This window comes from Doryrhamphus excisus, linkage group LG17 (genome assembly GCF_037039965.1).
Source record: "Doryrhamphus excisus strain RoL-2023G ecotype Guam linkage group LG17, RoL_Dexc_Guam_v1.1, whole genome shotgun sequence".
In the NCBI taxonomy this organism is placed as follows: Eukaryota; Metazoa; Chordata; class Actinopteri; order Syngnathiformes; family Syngnathidae; genus Doryrhamphus; species Doryrhamphus excisus.
This window is the reverse complement of record NC_136373.1, coordinates 8,922,094-8,937,427: the sequence shown is the minus strand read 5'-3', so window position 1 is coordinate 8,937,427 and position 15,334 is coordinate 8,922,094. Positions and strand designations below refer to the sequence as shown.

The window sequence follows — 15,334 nt, the reverse complement described above, 5'->3', positions numbered from 1 at the left end:
AATGTTACTACCTATATGTATATACTTGTTTCCTTTCAAATCCTTTCAATAGTTAATAAAGAACAAACTAAATGTTGTCGTGAAGACCTATGTGTCCTGTTTCTCAAAACTTTATCGAAATCAAAACATGAAAGCGCTAAAATTGCGTAATACTTTCAAATGCGCGTGGCTACGAGTGGGCCGTCATACAGATATGATGCTTTCAAGTGCTGGTCGTGACCTGTATCGTTTTTAAGGTTTCCACTGCACGGCGGCATTCAGACACGACATTATTCTGTTTCTTTGAAACGGCGTCTTTAAAGGGTCATCTCCCGAAGAAACACCGACTTTTCCCACAATATGACGTAAGTTGTCACGTGACTTAGTTGTTTGTGGGCATGTTTTTGATTGGCTAGCGAGGATGACTCACAGCTGGCTACTCCACAAATTGTCTTAGGTAATTCATATCATATTTGTCATTTGGAACAATTCCAAAGAAGACCATGTCAAATTATACATTTGAGCCTTTAAACCGTGTCAAGCTGTCTAATAAGCCTTGTTACTAGGTAAAATTAAGAAAAATAATTGTTGGTAAGTTCCTCCCACATTCCGAAAACATGCCAGGTTAATTGGCGACCCCAAATAGTCCATAGGTATGAATGTGAGTGTGAATGCTTGTTTGTCTATATGTGCCCTGTGATTGGCTGGCCACCAGTCCAGGGTGTACCCCGCCTCTCGCCCGAAAACAGCTGGGATAGGCTCCAGCAGTGTTAGAGCGTCGACCAACCCAAAGGGCTATGTTTGTAACATGCTGACAACAACTGATTTGTGTTTTTAAATTGGCTGCAAAACCGTGAAACGTTTTTTTCCCCAGGGAGGGAAGATGTGTTGTGCGCTACAAATGCAGCCAACCCGGCCCCATACAGGATGTTTTGAGACAAAGACCAGGTTGGATTGAAGTCAAAGAGTGAGTGGCCTTGGTCGTTCTAACACCACGACACATTAGCTTCTGTGCCAAGGTTGTGGGATCATTGTGTCTTACAGTGATGGTGAATGGGACTTCCATTGGTGCGGTGTGGGCTGGCTCAGGGAGAATTTATTTATGGAGGAACACGTAAGAGTTAACCACTTTCGCAACCATTATGAGGTGAGGTGTCAAGCTTAATTTTATCCCTTCAATTTGCAGTTAAAATCATAGATATATGGTTTTGTGTGTTTTTGTGATTCAGCTGACTCGTAAAGACTTCATGTTGAAAAACCTAAAACGATACAAAAAAAATCTAGAAAGGGAGGCCAGCTTTATGGAAGGTTCAAAATGTGATTTCTTCCCATGCACCTTCGCACTGCCGAATGAGTATCATCTCTTTGTGGAGGAGTTCAAAAGAAACCCTGGCAGCACCTGGATCATGAAGCCGGTTAGCTGATCACAGATTGAATTCACTCCGACCACATCAGGAAAAACTGATCCCTCGTATGTTTTTACAGGCTGCAAAATCTCAAGGCGCAGGCATCTTCCTTTTTAAAAAACTGAAAGACATCATGGATTGGAGGAAGGTTATGTGTGTTCATTTTAAATAAGAACATATGCACAAACAGGATATCATATGATTGAGAACTTTGTGCTTCAGCATGATGGCACCCGCTCAGAGGAGCAGAAAGATGCTGCTCAAGTGGAAAGCTATGTGGCGCAGCGCTATATTGAGAACCCGTACTTGCTTGGTGGTAATTCATTGACTCAGAAATACACGTTTAATGGAAAAAGTAAAGCAATATTGGATTGCTAATTGATATTCTGTCTCCGTAGGCAGGAAGTTTGATCTAAGGGTCTATGTGATGGTAACATCGGTATGTAAATACATTTATGAAGTCAGTATTCTATTTAAAGGGGACCTATTATGCTTTTCCCACTTTTCTGAGCTATAATTGTTGTTATAATGTTGTACTCTTGTGGTAAACAGTCAAAGCTTCAGATAATGAGGTTTGCTCATTTGGAAGTGAGCCCTGAAAGAGTTTTTTTTTTCTAACACAGGCTCCCTGTGACATCAGTGTGCTATACTTCCTTATATGGGCAGCCTGGGTACGCCTGTTCTGCTCCCAGGTCAGCTGCAGTAGCCGTGTGTTTATTTTGTGTAAGTAAGCAGTTCTCTGTGTAGCATTATAGAGTGTGCATACAGGGAACATCTTACCAGCATGCATACATGCATGCAAATTTCAAGCTCATTGATTTCTTTTTCACCTCAATTGGTGGGTCTACCTGAATGTTTTTAACCACACGGGTAGTCCCACGCTAAATGTGTAATGACCACATTTCCACTACCGATGTTGTGCCAAGATTGTCTGCACTTAGTAAACGTGGCAACCCCACGTCCAGCTTCTGAGCTCCATGGCACCAGCTCTTAAAATGTGTGTCCGACAATGAGTGCTGCTTCTTAGACAGGTGAGGTGGAGGCCACGCCCTCACATCTGGTCTTCTCCTGAGCTCCACCCCACCTGGTGCTACTATTCAAGTAGCTCTCCAAAGAGTTCATCCATTTATTATGAACTCCTACACCGACAAAATTAGAAAATGGGGTGCAGCAGTCGTCCAGATCTACTCCGGAGTACTTGGGAGTGTGACCAATCACAGCGGAGTTGGGAAGATCTAGAAAGCTTTATGTGCGGGTTATCGTGTGGACTGTTCTATAGGAGTCCACATATCAATACAAAGGGCCGAAAATTAGCATAATAGGTCCCGTATAAGTTGAACACTTTATAGCATCTATGTAATCATCTAATATGTAATATTGTGGCTCAGTATTTTCCCTTGAAGGCATGGCTTTATCGTGAGGGCTTTGCACGCCTCTCGAACACACGTTTCTCCCTGAATTGTATTGATGACAAGTGTATCCTTTTTGAAACTTTGTATTTGGATCCATGTTTAAATTAATTGTGTGCTGCTCATGTTTTAATTTTAACATACTGCTCGTTCACAGAGCATTCATGAAGTTCCTAAATCATCCTTAATTGCCCCATTACAGTTGTGCATCTCACGAATGTTGCTGTTCAAAAAACAGCTCCTGACTATGATCCTGAAAAGGTGAGCCATTTTGCGTTAAAGTAGAAAAAAACTGCGTTTTTTCCACCTAAAAGCTTGTGTCCGCATTTACATAGGGATGTAAATGGAAGATCCAGAAACTCCGTAGGTATCTGACTGCAAAGCATGGAAGGCAGGCAGTCGAAAATCTGTTCAGAGAGATGGATAATATCTTCATCAGCAGTCTACAGAGTGTGCAGAAGATCATTATAAATGACAAACACTGCTTTGAACTTTATGGCTATGACATTATGCTGGATGAGAACCTCAAACCGTGAGTTTGACGACAAAGCACGTCTGTGTTTGCGTGTCGGCACTGCATCGGCATCTGTACTCACTGATGCTCACTGAGGCATGTATGTACACACGTACAAGTATACATGCACAGACAGGTACATGCGTATGCACAGGAAGACATGCTCACACAGAGACAAGCAAACACGGCCTGTTTTTTATTACACTGCTGCTTGTTCTAAAACAAAGTAGTAAAACTGATACTGTCAGAAGTGAGCAAAGTATGATGAACAATGGACTTGGCAAACTGACATATTGTCAATGATCCTGCTGTAAACGGCCATGTCTCTTTTTTATATTCACATCTAATACATTTTCTACCTGAACTGAACTGCTGACTATTCTCCATAGATTATGATCTGATCTCTGTAGTGATGCCACTCCATATGTCCATATTTCCATGCAGGTGGTTGATTGAGGTCAATGCCTCACCATCACTTGCACCCAGTAGTCAAGAGGATTACAATATGAAGTACAGCTTGCTGGAAGATACTGTAAATATAGTGGATATGGAAGGAAGGTAAATGATGCTAGAGCTAGATTATAGGTAAGGTACAGATGATTATTCTTATATAAGATATAACTGTAGATAATGATAAATATGTTGTACAAAGCTAATGGCCAGTTTAAAAGTGATGACATTCCAACAGTCTTTTTCTCCAGACATTAACAGTGCTGTACCACCTCAGGTTGACTGGGAAGGAGAAGAGGGTGGGCGGATATGATCTCATGTGGAATGATGGGCCTGTTTATAGAGAGGATGTTGACCCAGAAATATTCGGCTGTTCGTGTTTAAAAGCCAACACGTACTTAGGTAAGGGCGCTCATTTGCTTCAGAAGTGTTTCTACCATGTGGTAGCCATGGCACAAAAATATGCCATCATTCCTTAACAGCGAAAGTATGCTTTTTTTTGTTTTTGCAGGGTGTGCAAATGATAGGGGAAGCCAGCTCAGTTGGCTTCTGAAGCCATTTACATACCAGAAGAGGATGTAAGATGATCATTGGATTAATAGCATAATTGTCTGTATGTTTGCTTTATGTGATGAATAAAATGAATCACATTAGGCTGATTGACTTTGCATCTTTTCTTGCTTCTTTGTGTTCTACACTCAAGCAGTGCCATGATGAGTACTGGTATTGGTGTCGGCATGAAGGATGTGGACATTTTGTTACATTTGAAAATACTACAATATGATTTTGTCAGATTGATTAACTACAATATGATTTTGTCAGATTGATTAAGGTTCACACTTTTTGGTGACGTGTGTATGCTGTATTTCTAAACGCATCATATTTTTTTCTAACCTAATAGTTTCCGGATAAAGCGGAAGTTCCCAGGAACTACCGGAAGTAGCGTGTGACAACTGTGCCGTTGTTACCTTGACAACCGCATCAGCATTGTGAATTTTCCTTTACGCTTCATACGTTTTATAATTAAATCCCATCACGTCAATGTCACTGTCGAAGAATAAGGTAAACTTTAATGTGATATTTGATGTCATGTAGAGCTATGATTTTGAACGACGTCATGATCGAACGTCGCTAGTTATCAAAGTTGGCAGTCACTGGAATGTAAACGTAGTTGTTTTAAATATAAAACAGACCAAAATATGCTGATAAGAGTTATTGACATTAGCCACTATTGTGTCTTAAAATGTATTATTCCAATGTATTTTCAATAACTGATTGTTAACTATTGTCGTAAACATGACACAGCAGTTAGCTCATCATACTAGCTACATTTAATATGATATTTAGTCGCCAGGTTGCATTTTACATTTTTAATAACGTTACTATATTACCAGTCAACTATTATTACGTGCATTATTGATTTCAATAACTTCTTGCTGAAACCTTGAGTTGTAAAACAATAAGTATTGTTCTATTTAGTCAAAATTGTTCTGTTCTGGTGAGGGTGGCAGCTCAGTTAACAAAACAGGATAGATGACTTCGATTATGTTCATTTAATGTCACATCTACCCTGTGTTTTTATGATCCCAACAAATTAAGTTTCTATATTGTTGACTTTTTCATTAGTTATGGTTTTTGCGAGTGATACATCTTTTCCTTCCACATTTGCAGACATCTGTGTGCAAAACTTTGAATGATCGTAGAAAGCCCACAGACAAATGGTGGGTAATGTTTGAATTATTTCTTTATAGAGTTATTTTTAGGATGGACACATGGCATCTGACCATAGTGATGTGTTTCCAGGGAGGGGAGATGTGTTGTGCATTACAAATGTGGCCTCCCTGGTACCATACAGGATGTCTTGAAACAAAGGCCAGGCTGGGTGGAAGTCAAAGAGTAAGTATGGCGTTGTGTGTAAGCAGCGGTGTGGTTTGTTAATGTGTCTGTTGTTTTTCTCACAGTGATGGGGAATGGGACTTCCACTGGTGTGAAGTGGGCTGGCTCAGGGAGAATTTTGATAATTCATACATAGAGGAACATGCAAGGATCAACCACTTTCGCAATCATTACGAGGTGAGGGAACACATGTCTTACTTGTCTAATGCTTTAAAGTGCTCATGTCAACAGGTATCTTATTTGACTGGTAGTGACTGACACTGACATATCCACAAGATATAAGACATTGAGCACCGATCGCTGTTTAGCTGTCAACGAAATTTGGCATTGTGTTTTTTATGTTTCAGCTGACCCGCAAAGACTTTCTGTTGAAAAACCTGAAAAGATACAAAAGGACTTTGGAAAGGGATGCCAGCTGCACGGAGGGCTCCAAATGTGATTTTTTCCCCTGCAGCTTTGCACTGCCTAATGAGTATCATCTCTTTGTGGAGGAGTTCAAAAGAAACCCTGGCAGCACCTGGATCATGAAGCCGGTTCGTTGATCACAGATGGACTCCACTGTAATATTATAAAAAATCTTTATTCAGAGTTAAAGAATCAGAGTAAAGCAAGGGTCTACTTGTATTTGAGCTTCTAATACTGTTGCACCCCTTGTATTCAGTACACTGGTGATACTTTCTTTACTGCAAAATGCGTTTTTGCTGACAAGCAAAACAAAGCCAGAATTTTGTGAGAAAAAACCTTGTTATCGCCACACACACAAAAAGCACAGAAACCAAACTGAAACAGTGATCAAAAAGACAATGTCCTGGTTGTACTGTGAGTGACCTTTACTGTTGCACCCCTATTGTACACGGTGCCTTGGGGGGAAGAGGAGAAAGGCTTTGCAGGATTCTAATTTAATTAATGTTTTACATTTTCATGCTCTAAGGAACACGGCACAGCATCCCAGAAGGGAGACCCGATATTGTTTTCAGCTGCACTCGGCATGAATGGCCAAACCACTTCACAAGAAACTGCATTTCTTGTAAATTTTTACAGGCTGCAAAATCTCAAGGTGCGGGCATCTTCCTTTTTAAAAAACTGAAAGACATCATGGATTGGAGGAAGGTGCTCATTTTAAAGTTCATTTTAAATAAGAACAGATAAACATGATGTCATCTCATTGAGAACTTTGTGCTTCAGCATGATGGCACCCGCTCAGAGGAGCAGAGAGATGCAGCTCAAGTGGAAAGCTATGTGGCACAGCGTTATATTGAGAACCCCTACCTGCTGGGTGGTAACTTACTGACTCAGAAATACATAAAGGTGTGTTTTTTTGAAGAAGTTAACCAGTACTTACTAATTCAGGTTTGTCTCCACAGGCAGAAAATTCGATTTGAGGGTCTATGTGATGGTAACATCAGTATGTAAAGACATTTGTCAAGTCAATATTCCATTTTAATTGTACATTGTATGGCATCTAATATGTAATATTGTGGCTCAGTATTTTCCCTTGAAGGCATGGCTTTATCGTGAGGGCTTTGCACGCCTCTCAAATGCACGTTTCTCCCTGAATTGTATTGATGACAAATGTATCCTTTTTGTGGAGTTATTCAGCTTGAAATTAAATGTTGAAACAGTATGTTTATGTTAATTGTGTGGCTTTTAAGTTTTAATTGAATATACTGGTCATCTCCTGTTCATGTTGATCATGCATAAATCCAAAGTTCCTAGTGTCCTTCCTTAGTGTCTTCCTGCAGATGTACATCTCACTAATGTGGCTGTTCAAAAAACCGCTCCAGACTATGATCCTGAAAAGGTGAGTCATTTCACTGTAACCAAATTATATCAGCAAAATCTTCATACCAGCTTTTTACCCCCACTTTGTGTGCTTGACTCTACATAGGGATGTAAATGGAAGATCGAGAAGCTCCGTATGTACCTAACTGCAAAGCATGGGAGGCAGATGGTCGAAACTCTGTTCAAACAGATGGATAATATCTTCATCGGCAGTCTACAGAGTGTGCAGAATATCATTATAAATGACAAACGTTGCTTTGAACTTTATGGCTATGACATTATGCTGGATGAGAACCTCAAACCGTGAGTTTAAATACAAAGCAAACATTTACAAGGCTTGGTTTACGATTATACAGTAATGATCTGCACATTGACATTCATATATCTTACGTCCTTTTACTCAGATGTTAGCCTTTTTCCATGCCGCTTGTCTTTCCATTATAATTTACTGCTGCTTGATAATACTAATGATTTGTCCAGTGGCATCACCTGTCATCTTATTCCAGGTGGTTGATTGAAGTCAATGCCTTTCCATCGCTTTCACCCAGCAGTCAAGAGGATTACGACATGAAGTACAGATTACTGGAAGATACTGTTAATATTGTGGATATAGAAAGAAGGTAAATGGCTTTTTCTGAAGCAGTAGAAGCATTTCTAGCATTCATTATATTAATATGATATGGTCTGCTTTGGCCATACCATGTAAAGACCAGGTCACAACTGGATGTATGATTTTTATTGACATGACATTGAATTTCTGGAGCCGGCCTAGGAGCCCGTATGACCAGTTGTGACTGAGGCTTTATACAGTTATGAATGGGAGATTGACAATACTGCACACATCAGTACAACAGTGTTGCACCTCCTTAGGTTGACTGGGAAGGAGAAGAGGGTGGGTGGATATGACCTCATGTGGAACGATGGGCCTGTCTATATAGAGGATGCTGACCCAGAAGTATTTGGTTGTTCACGTTTAAGAGCCAACACACATTTAGGTAAGGTATTCAGGCTTACTGTTTCACAATGTATCAATAATGTGCCATCATACAGCCTGTTATACTTTTGTATGTTCTTTTGCAGGATGTATGAATGACAGGGAAAAACACATTTTTAAACAATTTCCAGCCCATACGGATTGATGTGCTACAAAAGAACTCAATATGGCAGATTGGGCATGAAAGTCCCTGTCGTGTGCAAGTAGGTTACATGCTGGGTCATATTTGAATACTTTTGACACTGTAAAGCTAGTCTCCAGCAGTGGTTCTTAGCTGGTTTGGCAGTGGTACCAACCGTCAAAGCCTCAGTAACACATCTCCAGCAGATATCTTCAGCTACTGTATGTGTCGGACGGACAGCATGTAAAGTTCCCCCGTGTTCTTGCCATCCCGCTCACCTTTAACAGTCACCCATAAACATGACACGCATCTTGTTGGCATAGCAAGCGAATGGCATGGACAAACGCAGTACATTTTTCTTCCCATGCAAAGACCCGCGAACCATTTTTGTGTCACGACCCACAAGTTGAGAATTAATAGTCGACTCAAGATACTTTACTCTGGCAATTGAATAACTGAATAGGGTTCAAATTTAAGACTCTGGAGGGCATTTTGTTAACCTTAATATTTGTAATAAAATGTCTTATAAGCACTGCACCAAGTTTATTCATTTGTTCACATAAGCAGCCAATGGAACACATTTTCTTTGACGAACAACTATTAACTTTCACCTTTTAAAGAAAAATAACCACCATCTTTGTTTACATCACATGGCTTGGATAGTTAATAAGGTGCAATCTCTATGCATATCACCTTGAAGTTTGATTCAAGCAAATGTGGTAAAACACATGGATGCACTATTGTAAAACATGTTAAGTGTTAAAGTGTACAGTGCAATGTTCCAGCAGTGTGTACATATTACCATATCCCCTTTTGAATCACAATGATACAGCAAAGTAGACATTCTGTTGTCTTTTACTTAATATTTTGATGGGTATGACAATGTAAACATAATGACAATGATGAATACAGGTCCACCAAAATACATAAGTATATAACTACGATGTATAAAATTTGGAAAAATATGCATTTATATTGATAGCAAACATTACACTGTCTTTAATTACATCAAGAGCTCAGCTCTATGCAAAATACATCTCATTTTTCATAGACAACAATCCACACTGTCAATACACTAAAAGCCCTTTTGAACAAAAATGTAAAACTATTGCACATCTGAAACAATCCCATTCCTGCAGCATGCTACCATTTAGTCATCAATCTGCTTCTCAGACAAAGATGCAATGAACTCAAAAGAACACATCTTAAAAATGAGGAACTAAAGATCAAAGTGAGGCACCGTAAATAATACAAATAGTAAAGAGAACAATAAAACTCTGAAAACATACATTAAAAGACCTCTACTAGTGAGTGATGTCTATTATAGTACATAGTGGTGGAAACAGTTGCTGATAACCGTCACCAAGATGAGAGCTGGCCAATTGATGCCAGTTTTATTGAATTTTTCAACATTAGTAGCATACGAAATAACTAAGCTGTGCAGCTTTGATCATTTGCATAAAGCTGAGTACTGTATTCAGATTCGGGAGTACGCAGTGTTACTCAGTTGCAACACTGACGTTAACTTACTGTTTCATGTACTGTGCTATGAAGTCCTGGTGGTTATATTGTTACATAGCTGCTCAAACTCTTGAAGGTGATTTGGACTGCAGCATAACATTATAACATGTTAGTATTACACAGAAAGCAAGCTAAGGTTCAAGCTAGACTGCCAAGTGATCGCAGAGGAAAGCATTATAGGCCTGGAAGCGTTACTTTGCAGTAGAGTGGGCATTTTTTGTTTTGCCACGAAGTGGAGCCTTGGAGAGAGACTGTGTATCTTTAGCAGCTCTTTTCATGGTGGTCTTAGATGTCTGACCTCCTGCCTCCGTCCTCTGCCAGTCCTTCTCTAATTTCTTCGAGGCCAGGGCCTCTTTCTTACTTGACCCTGGAACCGTTTTCTCTGCTCCGACCGCTTTGACGGTACTGAGATCCTTCTTCACATCGGTCCCAGCGTTAGCTCTGACTTGGCTCTTCCTCGTCTGACCTCTACCATTTGACTTCATTCCAGATTCCTGGGGTTGCTTTCGGGCATTGCCTGCTGCCTCCATGTGCCTGAGATGGTTCCTTCCTGCTGAGGGACTGACTGGGATCTGGGCTCCACCTCCACCTTGTGCTCCTTGGCTCCTACCTTCTTTGGCAGCTTCTTGCGTCTCGCTGCAACTCCTCTTGATGGGCGCTCCCCGTCGGGTTCTTCGCTCGAGCAGTGGGCTGAGACGTGAGTGGCTCTGGTAGGCATAGGCTGAACAACTCCCATTGCACAGTGGATAGCGAATGTGACAGTGTGGGCAAACTGGCAGGTGGGAGAGCTGGTGTTGGGTAGCAAAAGAGACAGGAGATGGCGGATTGATGAGACATGGGAAGGCTCGCTGGCTGTGTCGCGCCCCTTTTGGGGAATTAAGCCGTGATGATGGAGCTGTGTGAGGTCTGGGTAAGGGCCCTGAAGTGACCTGTGGTCTCACGTGTCTCCCAGCTGGACGGCTGCTTTCTGTTTGCACTGTTTGAATCTGGAGCCACTCGAGCTGCAGTAGTCTCTCCAGGAACCTCTCCAAAGGTCCTACTGGCTTGGGCCTGGGAGCACCACGACCCTCCGTATTGAGAAACACTGCAAGCTGTCTAAGGCTCCAGGTGTTGAAGGGTGGAGGCAGAAAGTCTGGATAAGAGTTGGTAGGCATCTCACTCTTCTTGTCTTCATCAGTACCATTCTCATGCGGTCCTGGGATGTCTGGTGGAAAGTCGTTGGAGTTAATGACCTCAGCTCTGAGATTTAAATGAGGCGGCGTGCAGGGAGTACAAGGTGATGGCAGCACGGGCAGCCTCTCCGAGTCCGATAGGTCACTGGCACTATCACTGTCATCAACCTTGTAAGGGTCATGAAGGGCCTCTTGGACGGGGGTGGGGGAATGAGTTAGCGGGTGCTCTGGCATGTGTCGTAGTCCTGATATAGGGGACAGGGGCAGAGAGAGGGCTTGCCGATTTTTACCCATCCCCCTGTGATGATTCTGCTGAAGTTGGGTGCTGCAGTGGGACGTCCTCCTCTCCTCGTGTCTGTGCACATTCACATGTCTGACATCTCGCTCTTCTGCCAGGCTGTGAGAAACACACAAAAATGGGAAAAGCTTATGAGGATTATTGTACACTACACAGAGCCTTCTCAACACATACCTGGAGAGTTTGCTTGTATTCCGAGAGCTGCAAGTTTTCAACTCAGAAGTCCTTGGCTGAGAACAAAAATAAAATACAACTTTTAATACTTGCCTATTTCTAACACAAACAAATTGCACAAACACAACACAAAAGAGAATCGGAATGCATACAGTAATCCCTTGTTCATCGCATTTAATTGGTTCCAGACCTGAATGTCAGTAGCATAGCTGTGGGGTGGCTGGTGGTGGCTGTGGACCCCCCGGTCACTCTCCCTCCACCCCAAGGGTCATCTAGAGATTTCAGGTATGAACTTATTGCCAGTCCTATATGAGCAATGGTCTCACCTTGGCCACCTTGGCCAATGACAAAGTTCTGGCTCTGCCACAGACCACCGTGAAAAATGAATTATGGAATATTTTTGGAGTTATGGCAAAGAAATTCAGTGTATGATCTACTAAATATGTTTTTTTAACATGATTAGAGACCTACAGACCAATATAGTTACCTTCACATTCATATTACCCCATACAGTAGATATAATTAGAGAAAATCATCTAAGACAACTAAAACTCTTGCATGTTGAAATGTCTTCCAGACACGTGGACAAGAATAAGTGATGGCAGGGGTACATCACTGTTGTTTTGACTATAGGCCATATTCAACCACAACACAGCGATTTATTGAAATTATTGTTGAAAAACCGTGATAGAACGAAGGCGCGAAATTTGCTCCGAGGTGTTGAGGGACAACTGTACTGCATATTAGACACCCATTTACCCTCTGCACTGCTCCAGCGTGGTCCACATCCTGAACCGGTCCTGACAGGCCGCTCTTCATTTGGCTGGCTTTCTTCATCTGCTTACCTTTCTTTGAACTGTGTAAACAAGACATGGCTCTCTCAATATGACATTAAGTTAAATCGAAAGGCACCGAAATCAGGCCTACCTGGTGTTTGCTCCGCTATTTTCAGTGTTTTTCAACCGGATCTTCTCTTTGGAAACGACGCGTTTCAGTGTCGTGGATGTTGCGCGCTCCTGGATGATGGGTCCCATGTTGCAGTTTGGTAACTGTCATTTGAGACTGCTAAATTAAATAGCACTCTAGCTGAAATTGGCGATCAGGTGCTCTACTGTGACAATAAGGATGTAAACATGCATTTTGTGCTGCAGCGCATCCTGCGTCAGTGTCGACAGCTGTCTGCACACAACGCGTTGTTATCGTCTTTCCCATTTAGTGCTTATCTGAAGCAAAGCATAGGCTTTGGTTCCATTGAAGCGGTCGCACAGCAGACGTATATGACTTTAGTACGTCTTCACCGTCGCCACGATCATTAAATGAAATAACACTATCATACGGGTAATTCGCTTTGTATGGTTCCCAGGTTTGTTTACCTGCCGCTGACTGGTTCGCCGCTAACATTGACGTACACTGCAAGGTGCATTGTGGGACTTGGAGTTTTAACATTCAGACTATGCTTTCGAATCAAGCAATAAAGCCGTCTTAGGTATCTTACTTTGTCCATTGTAAAACAATAGGTAGGTCTAACATGAATGCGGGGTGATACATCTCCGAAAAACCGACTTTATTTGGATTACACCTGCATAACGTGAAAAACATCACTCCATCTCCCAGATGCCCTGTGTATACAGCTTCCTAGTAGCTGCTGCATGATAGCTGATCGACCGTACAGGGAAACTTCCCACCTTTTGAGCGTTATGGAAGTGCTCACCAAACTGTGTTGCAGACTAGCATACGGACATGGAGGAACAAGCTGAGACTGCGGCGTGAAATGTAGATTTATTACCACGCTTGGCGTCTTCGTATGGTAAGAAAAAAACGTCCATGTGAAGTTTGAAGTTTAGCAATACATGCAGCTTTGCACGTACTCAATACACGCCCACTTTATTTCCTGCATTTGCATTTATCACCACAATGTTGCCCACCATGTCATATAGGCAGTAGCCACAACAATAACTACAACACAAACGATAGCTACAGCAAAAATACTAAATAAAAACACTACGACACACACTTGACGGTTACAAAGGTAACATGTTTTCAGTTGTAAAGATGTAGTATAATAATGTAGGCACTAAGTGATTTCTACATTATTTGTAGGTGAGCAGGGCACCTGTACCTTGACAGCATGGACAGCGGCTGGTTTATTGGACGAGAGAAGATTTTGTTCACAAGCGCTGAACAAGAGACAACAATGTCAAGCTCTTGCAGAGTATTTTCAAACCCCTGCCTGACCATCGACCTGACCAACATGTTACGGGGAGTTAAAAGTGATTCAGAGAAGACGCCGATTCCCATTCGGCCTCCAGGTCCCCGGTTGTCTTCACCAAAACCCCCTGCGGTCCACGCGCCCTCTTGTGAGCCCATGCCGAAATCCATCATCCGACAACGGTCGCAGTCTCTTCCACCTGTCACAGAGAAGAGGAAGAAATACCGACATATAGGGGTACGGTTTAGTGACTCCCTGGGCCTAGACCTGGAGAATATCAAACTTTTTGATTCAGGAGAGGAACCGTCTGTGCCACACCATGTCAGCTTTAGATTGCTTATGGCTGCAGAAATGGCAGATGGAAAACACTTGGAGATATCCCTGCCTTTTTTAAAGCCACTTTTTGACCAACAGCCCGGCGATGATCCTGCGTTCTTGCATCGGCTCTTTAAGTGCAAAGTGTGCCTCGAGAGAGTCCTGTGTTTAGAACTCAGTGTGATCGGAATCGCCCAGGTGCTTAATCTGGATTTTGAGAAAGCTGTAACGGTCCGCTATTCATTTACAGAGTGGAAGAGCTGTGCAGAAACTAAGGCCTCGTGGGTGTCCACTAGCTCCAAGATCCGTGAAGGAGGAGGTCAACTCAGTTGTGATGTGTTTCATTTCCACCTGCCTGTTCCTCCATTCCTGGAGCCTGGAGCAGTGTTAGAGTTTGCCATCCAGTATAAGGTTTGTGGAGCTGAATACTGGGACAACAACGATGGCGAGAACTATAAGTTAATATGTCATAACTACAAGCATTCGGTGCCCAAGGAATGTGAGGACAGTATGGTTCACTTTTTTTAGGATGCTGGCACAAAAAAACATTAAGCACACTTATGGAAAATGTATGACTTGTTTGTCATTTTTGTAAAATTGCAATGCAATCAAATTTCCTATTATAACCCTAGCAGAATAAACTCTTAAGAAGTTCACCCAAAGAGAAATGAATACACACTAACTTAATTTGTAACTACAGCTTTTGGTTTTAATTTTTAAATGTTTTCATCGTTGACTTAACAAGGAAGCACCTTCATGTCTGAATGGAAATAAAGCTCAGTATAAAGTGTAAATGAAAAGCACCTATGTGCAATGTTATTCATGGTTTAACACTTGTTGTCATGTTTGAAGATAGCTGCGGTAGAAAATAAATTAATAAATGTTTGTAAATATTTTTTTCTGTATAGAGAAACATGTGCCACACAATTTTGTAAGCCAAATGCGGAAGAATGATTGTAAATATCTATTTTTTGTAATTTGCTAATAACCACAAACGATGTGCATTTTTGTGTAATAAAATGTGATTCTAATTCTATTTTTCGGCAATGGTGAAAGAAGTATGGGTGACAGTGTTAAACTTAAGTGACGTCATG

The 15,334-nt window shown here is 41.6% G+C and overlaps 4 protein-coding genes across 5 annotated transcripts; 3 read left to right on the top strand and 1 right to left on the bottom strand.

Annotated features, from left to right (window-relative positions):
• The first annotated feature begins 216 nt into the window (after positions 1–216).
• On the top strand, positions 217–4,391 carry LOC131137145 (putative tubulin polyglutamylase TTLL9). The gene is made up of 13 exons (XM_058084742.2): positions 217–344; positions 854–946; positions 1,024–1,126; positions 1,209–1,394; positions 1,465–1,533; positions 1,608–1,701; positions 1,784–1,824; positions 2,774–2,861; positions 2,997–3,055; positions 3,130–3,326; positions 3,753–3,866; positions 4,036–4,160; positions 4,270–4,391. Exons 1-13 carry the CDS (start codon positions 340–342, stop codon positions 4,338–4,340), a joined length of 1,245 nt encoding a protein of 414 aa, XP_057940725.1. The 5' UTR covers positions 217–339; the 3' UTR covers positions 4,341–4,391.
• A 313-nt stretch (positions 4,392–4,704) lies between these two features.
• Positions 4,705–9,065, top strand: LOC131137278 (putative tubulin polyglutamylase TTLL9). Of its 2 annotated transcripts, XM_058085011.2 has the most exons (14): positions 4,705–4,820; positions 5,430–5,479; positions 5,562–5,654; positions 5,720–5,831; positions 6,002–6,187; positions 6,696–6,764; positions 6,840–6,933; positions 7,019–7,059; positions 7,141–7,228; positions 7,397–7,455; positions 7,543–7,739; positions 7,943–8,056; positions 8,307–8,431; positions 8,517–9,065. In XM_058085011.2, exons 1-14 carry the CDS (start codon positions 4,800–4,802, stop codon positions 8,573–8,575), a joined length of 1,308 nt encoding a protein of 435 aa, XP_057940994.2. In that variant the 5' UTR covers positions 4,705–4,799; the 3' UTR covers positions 8,576–9,065. The 2 variants fall into 2 exon arrangements, with proteins under 2 accessions (XP_057940994.2, XP_057940999.2); XM_058085016.2 differs by lacking the exon at positions 7,943–8,056.
• Positions 9,054–13,120, bottom strand: fam217ba (family with sequence similarity 217 member Ba). The gene is made up of 4 exons (XM_058085009.2): positions 12,644–13,120; positions 12,476–12,572; positions 11,717–11,772; positions 9,054–11,641 (listed from the first exon to the last, which is right to left on the bottom strand). Exons 1-4 carry the CDS (start codon positions 12,748–12,750, stop codon positions 10,264–10,266), a joined length of 1,638 nt encoding a protein of 545 aa, XP_057940992.2. The 5' UTR covers positions 12,751–13,120; the 3' UTR covers positions 9,054–10,263.
• Positions 13,121–13,323: 203 nt separating this feature from the next.
• On the top strand, positions 13,324–15,257 carry ppp1r3da (protein phosphatase 1, regulatory subunit 3Da). Its single transcript, XM_058085017.2, has 2 exons — positions 13,324–13,523; positions 13,817–15,257. The coding sequence occupies exon 2, from the start codon at positions 13,845–13,847 to the stop codon at positions 14,766–14,768; it is 924 nt and encodes a 307-aa protein (XP_057941000.2). The 5' UTR covers positions 13,324–13,523; positions 13,817–13,844; the 3' UTR covers positions 14,769–15,257.
• The last annotated feature ends 77 nt before the right edge of the window (positions 15,258–15,334 follow it).

What these genes read in the sequence shown, in the direction of transcription:
- LOC131137278 (XM_058085011.2), top strand. Translation starts at nt 4,800, where the DNA reads ATGTCACTGTCGAAGAATAAG. An exon ending in GAACCCCTACCTGCTGGGTG is followed by an intron (nt 6,934 to 7,018) that starts GTAACTTACTGA and finishes TTGTCTCCACAG; the next exon opens with GCAGAAAATTCGATTTGAGG. An exon ending in AAGAGCCAACACACATTTAG is followed by an intron (nt 8,432 to 8,516) that starts GTAAGGTATTCA and finishes GTTCTTTTGCAG; the next exon opens with GATGTATGAATGACAGGGAA.
- ppp1r3da (XM_058085017.2), top strand. Translation starts at nt 13,845, where the DNA reads ATGGACAGCGGCTGGTTTATTGGACGAGAGAAGATTTTGTTCACAAGC.
- LOC131137145 (XM_058084742.2), top strand. An exon ending in GGTTGGATTGAAGTCAAAGA is followed by an intron (nt 947 to 1,023) that starts GTGAGTGGCCTT and finishes TGTGTCTTACAG; the next exon opens with TGATGGTGAATGGGACTTCC. An exon ending in GAATTGTATTGATGACAAGT is followed by an intron (nt 2,862 to 2,996) that starts GTATCCTTTTTG and finishes GCCCCATTACAG; the next exon opens with TTGTGCATCTCACGAATGTT.
- fam217ba (XM_058085009.2), bottom strand. Translation starts at nt 12,750, where the DNA reads ATGGGACCCATCATCCAGGAGCGCGCAACATCCACGACACTGAAACGC. An exon ending in AATAGCGGAGCAAACACCAG is followed by an intron (nt 12,573 to 12,643) that starts GTAGGCCTGATT and finishes TTGTTTACACAG; the next exon opens with TTCAAAGAAAGGTAAGCAGA. An exon ending in ACGCTGGAGCAGTGCAGAGG is followed by an intron (nt 11,773 to 12,475) that starts GTAAATGGGTGT and finishes TTTTGTTCTCAG; the next exon opens with CCAAGGACTTCTGAGTTGAA.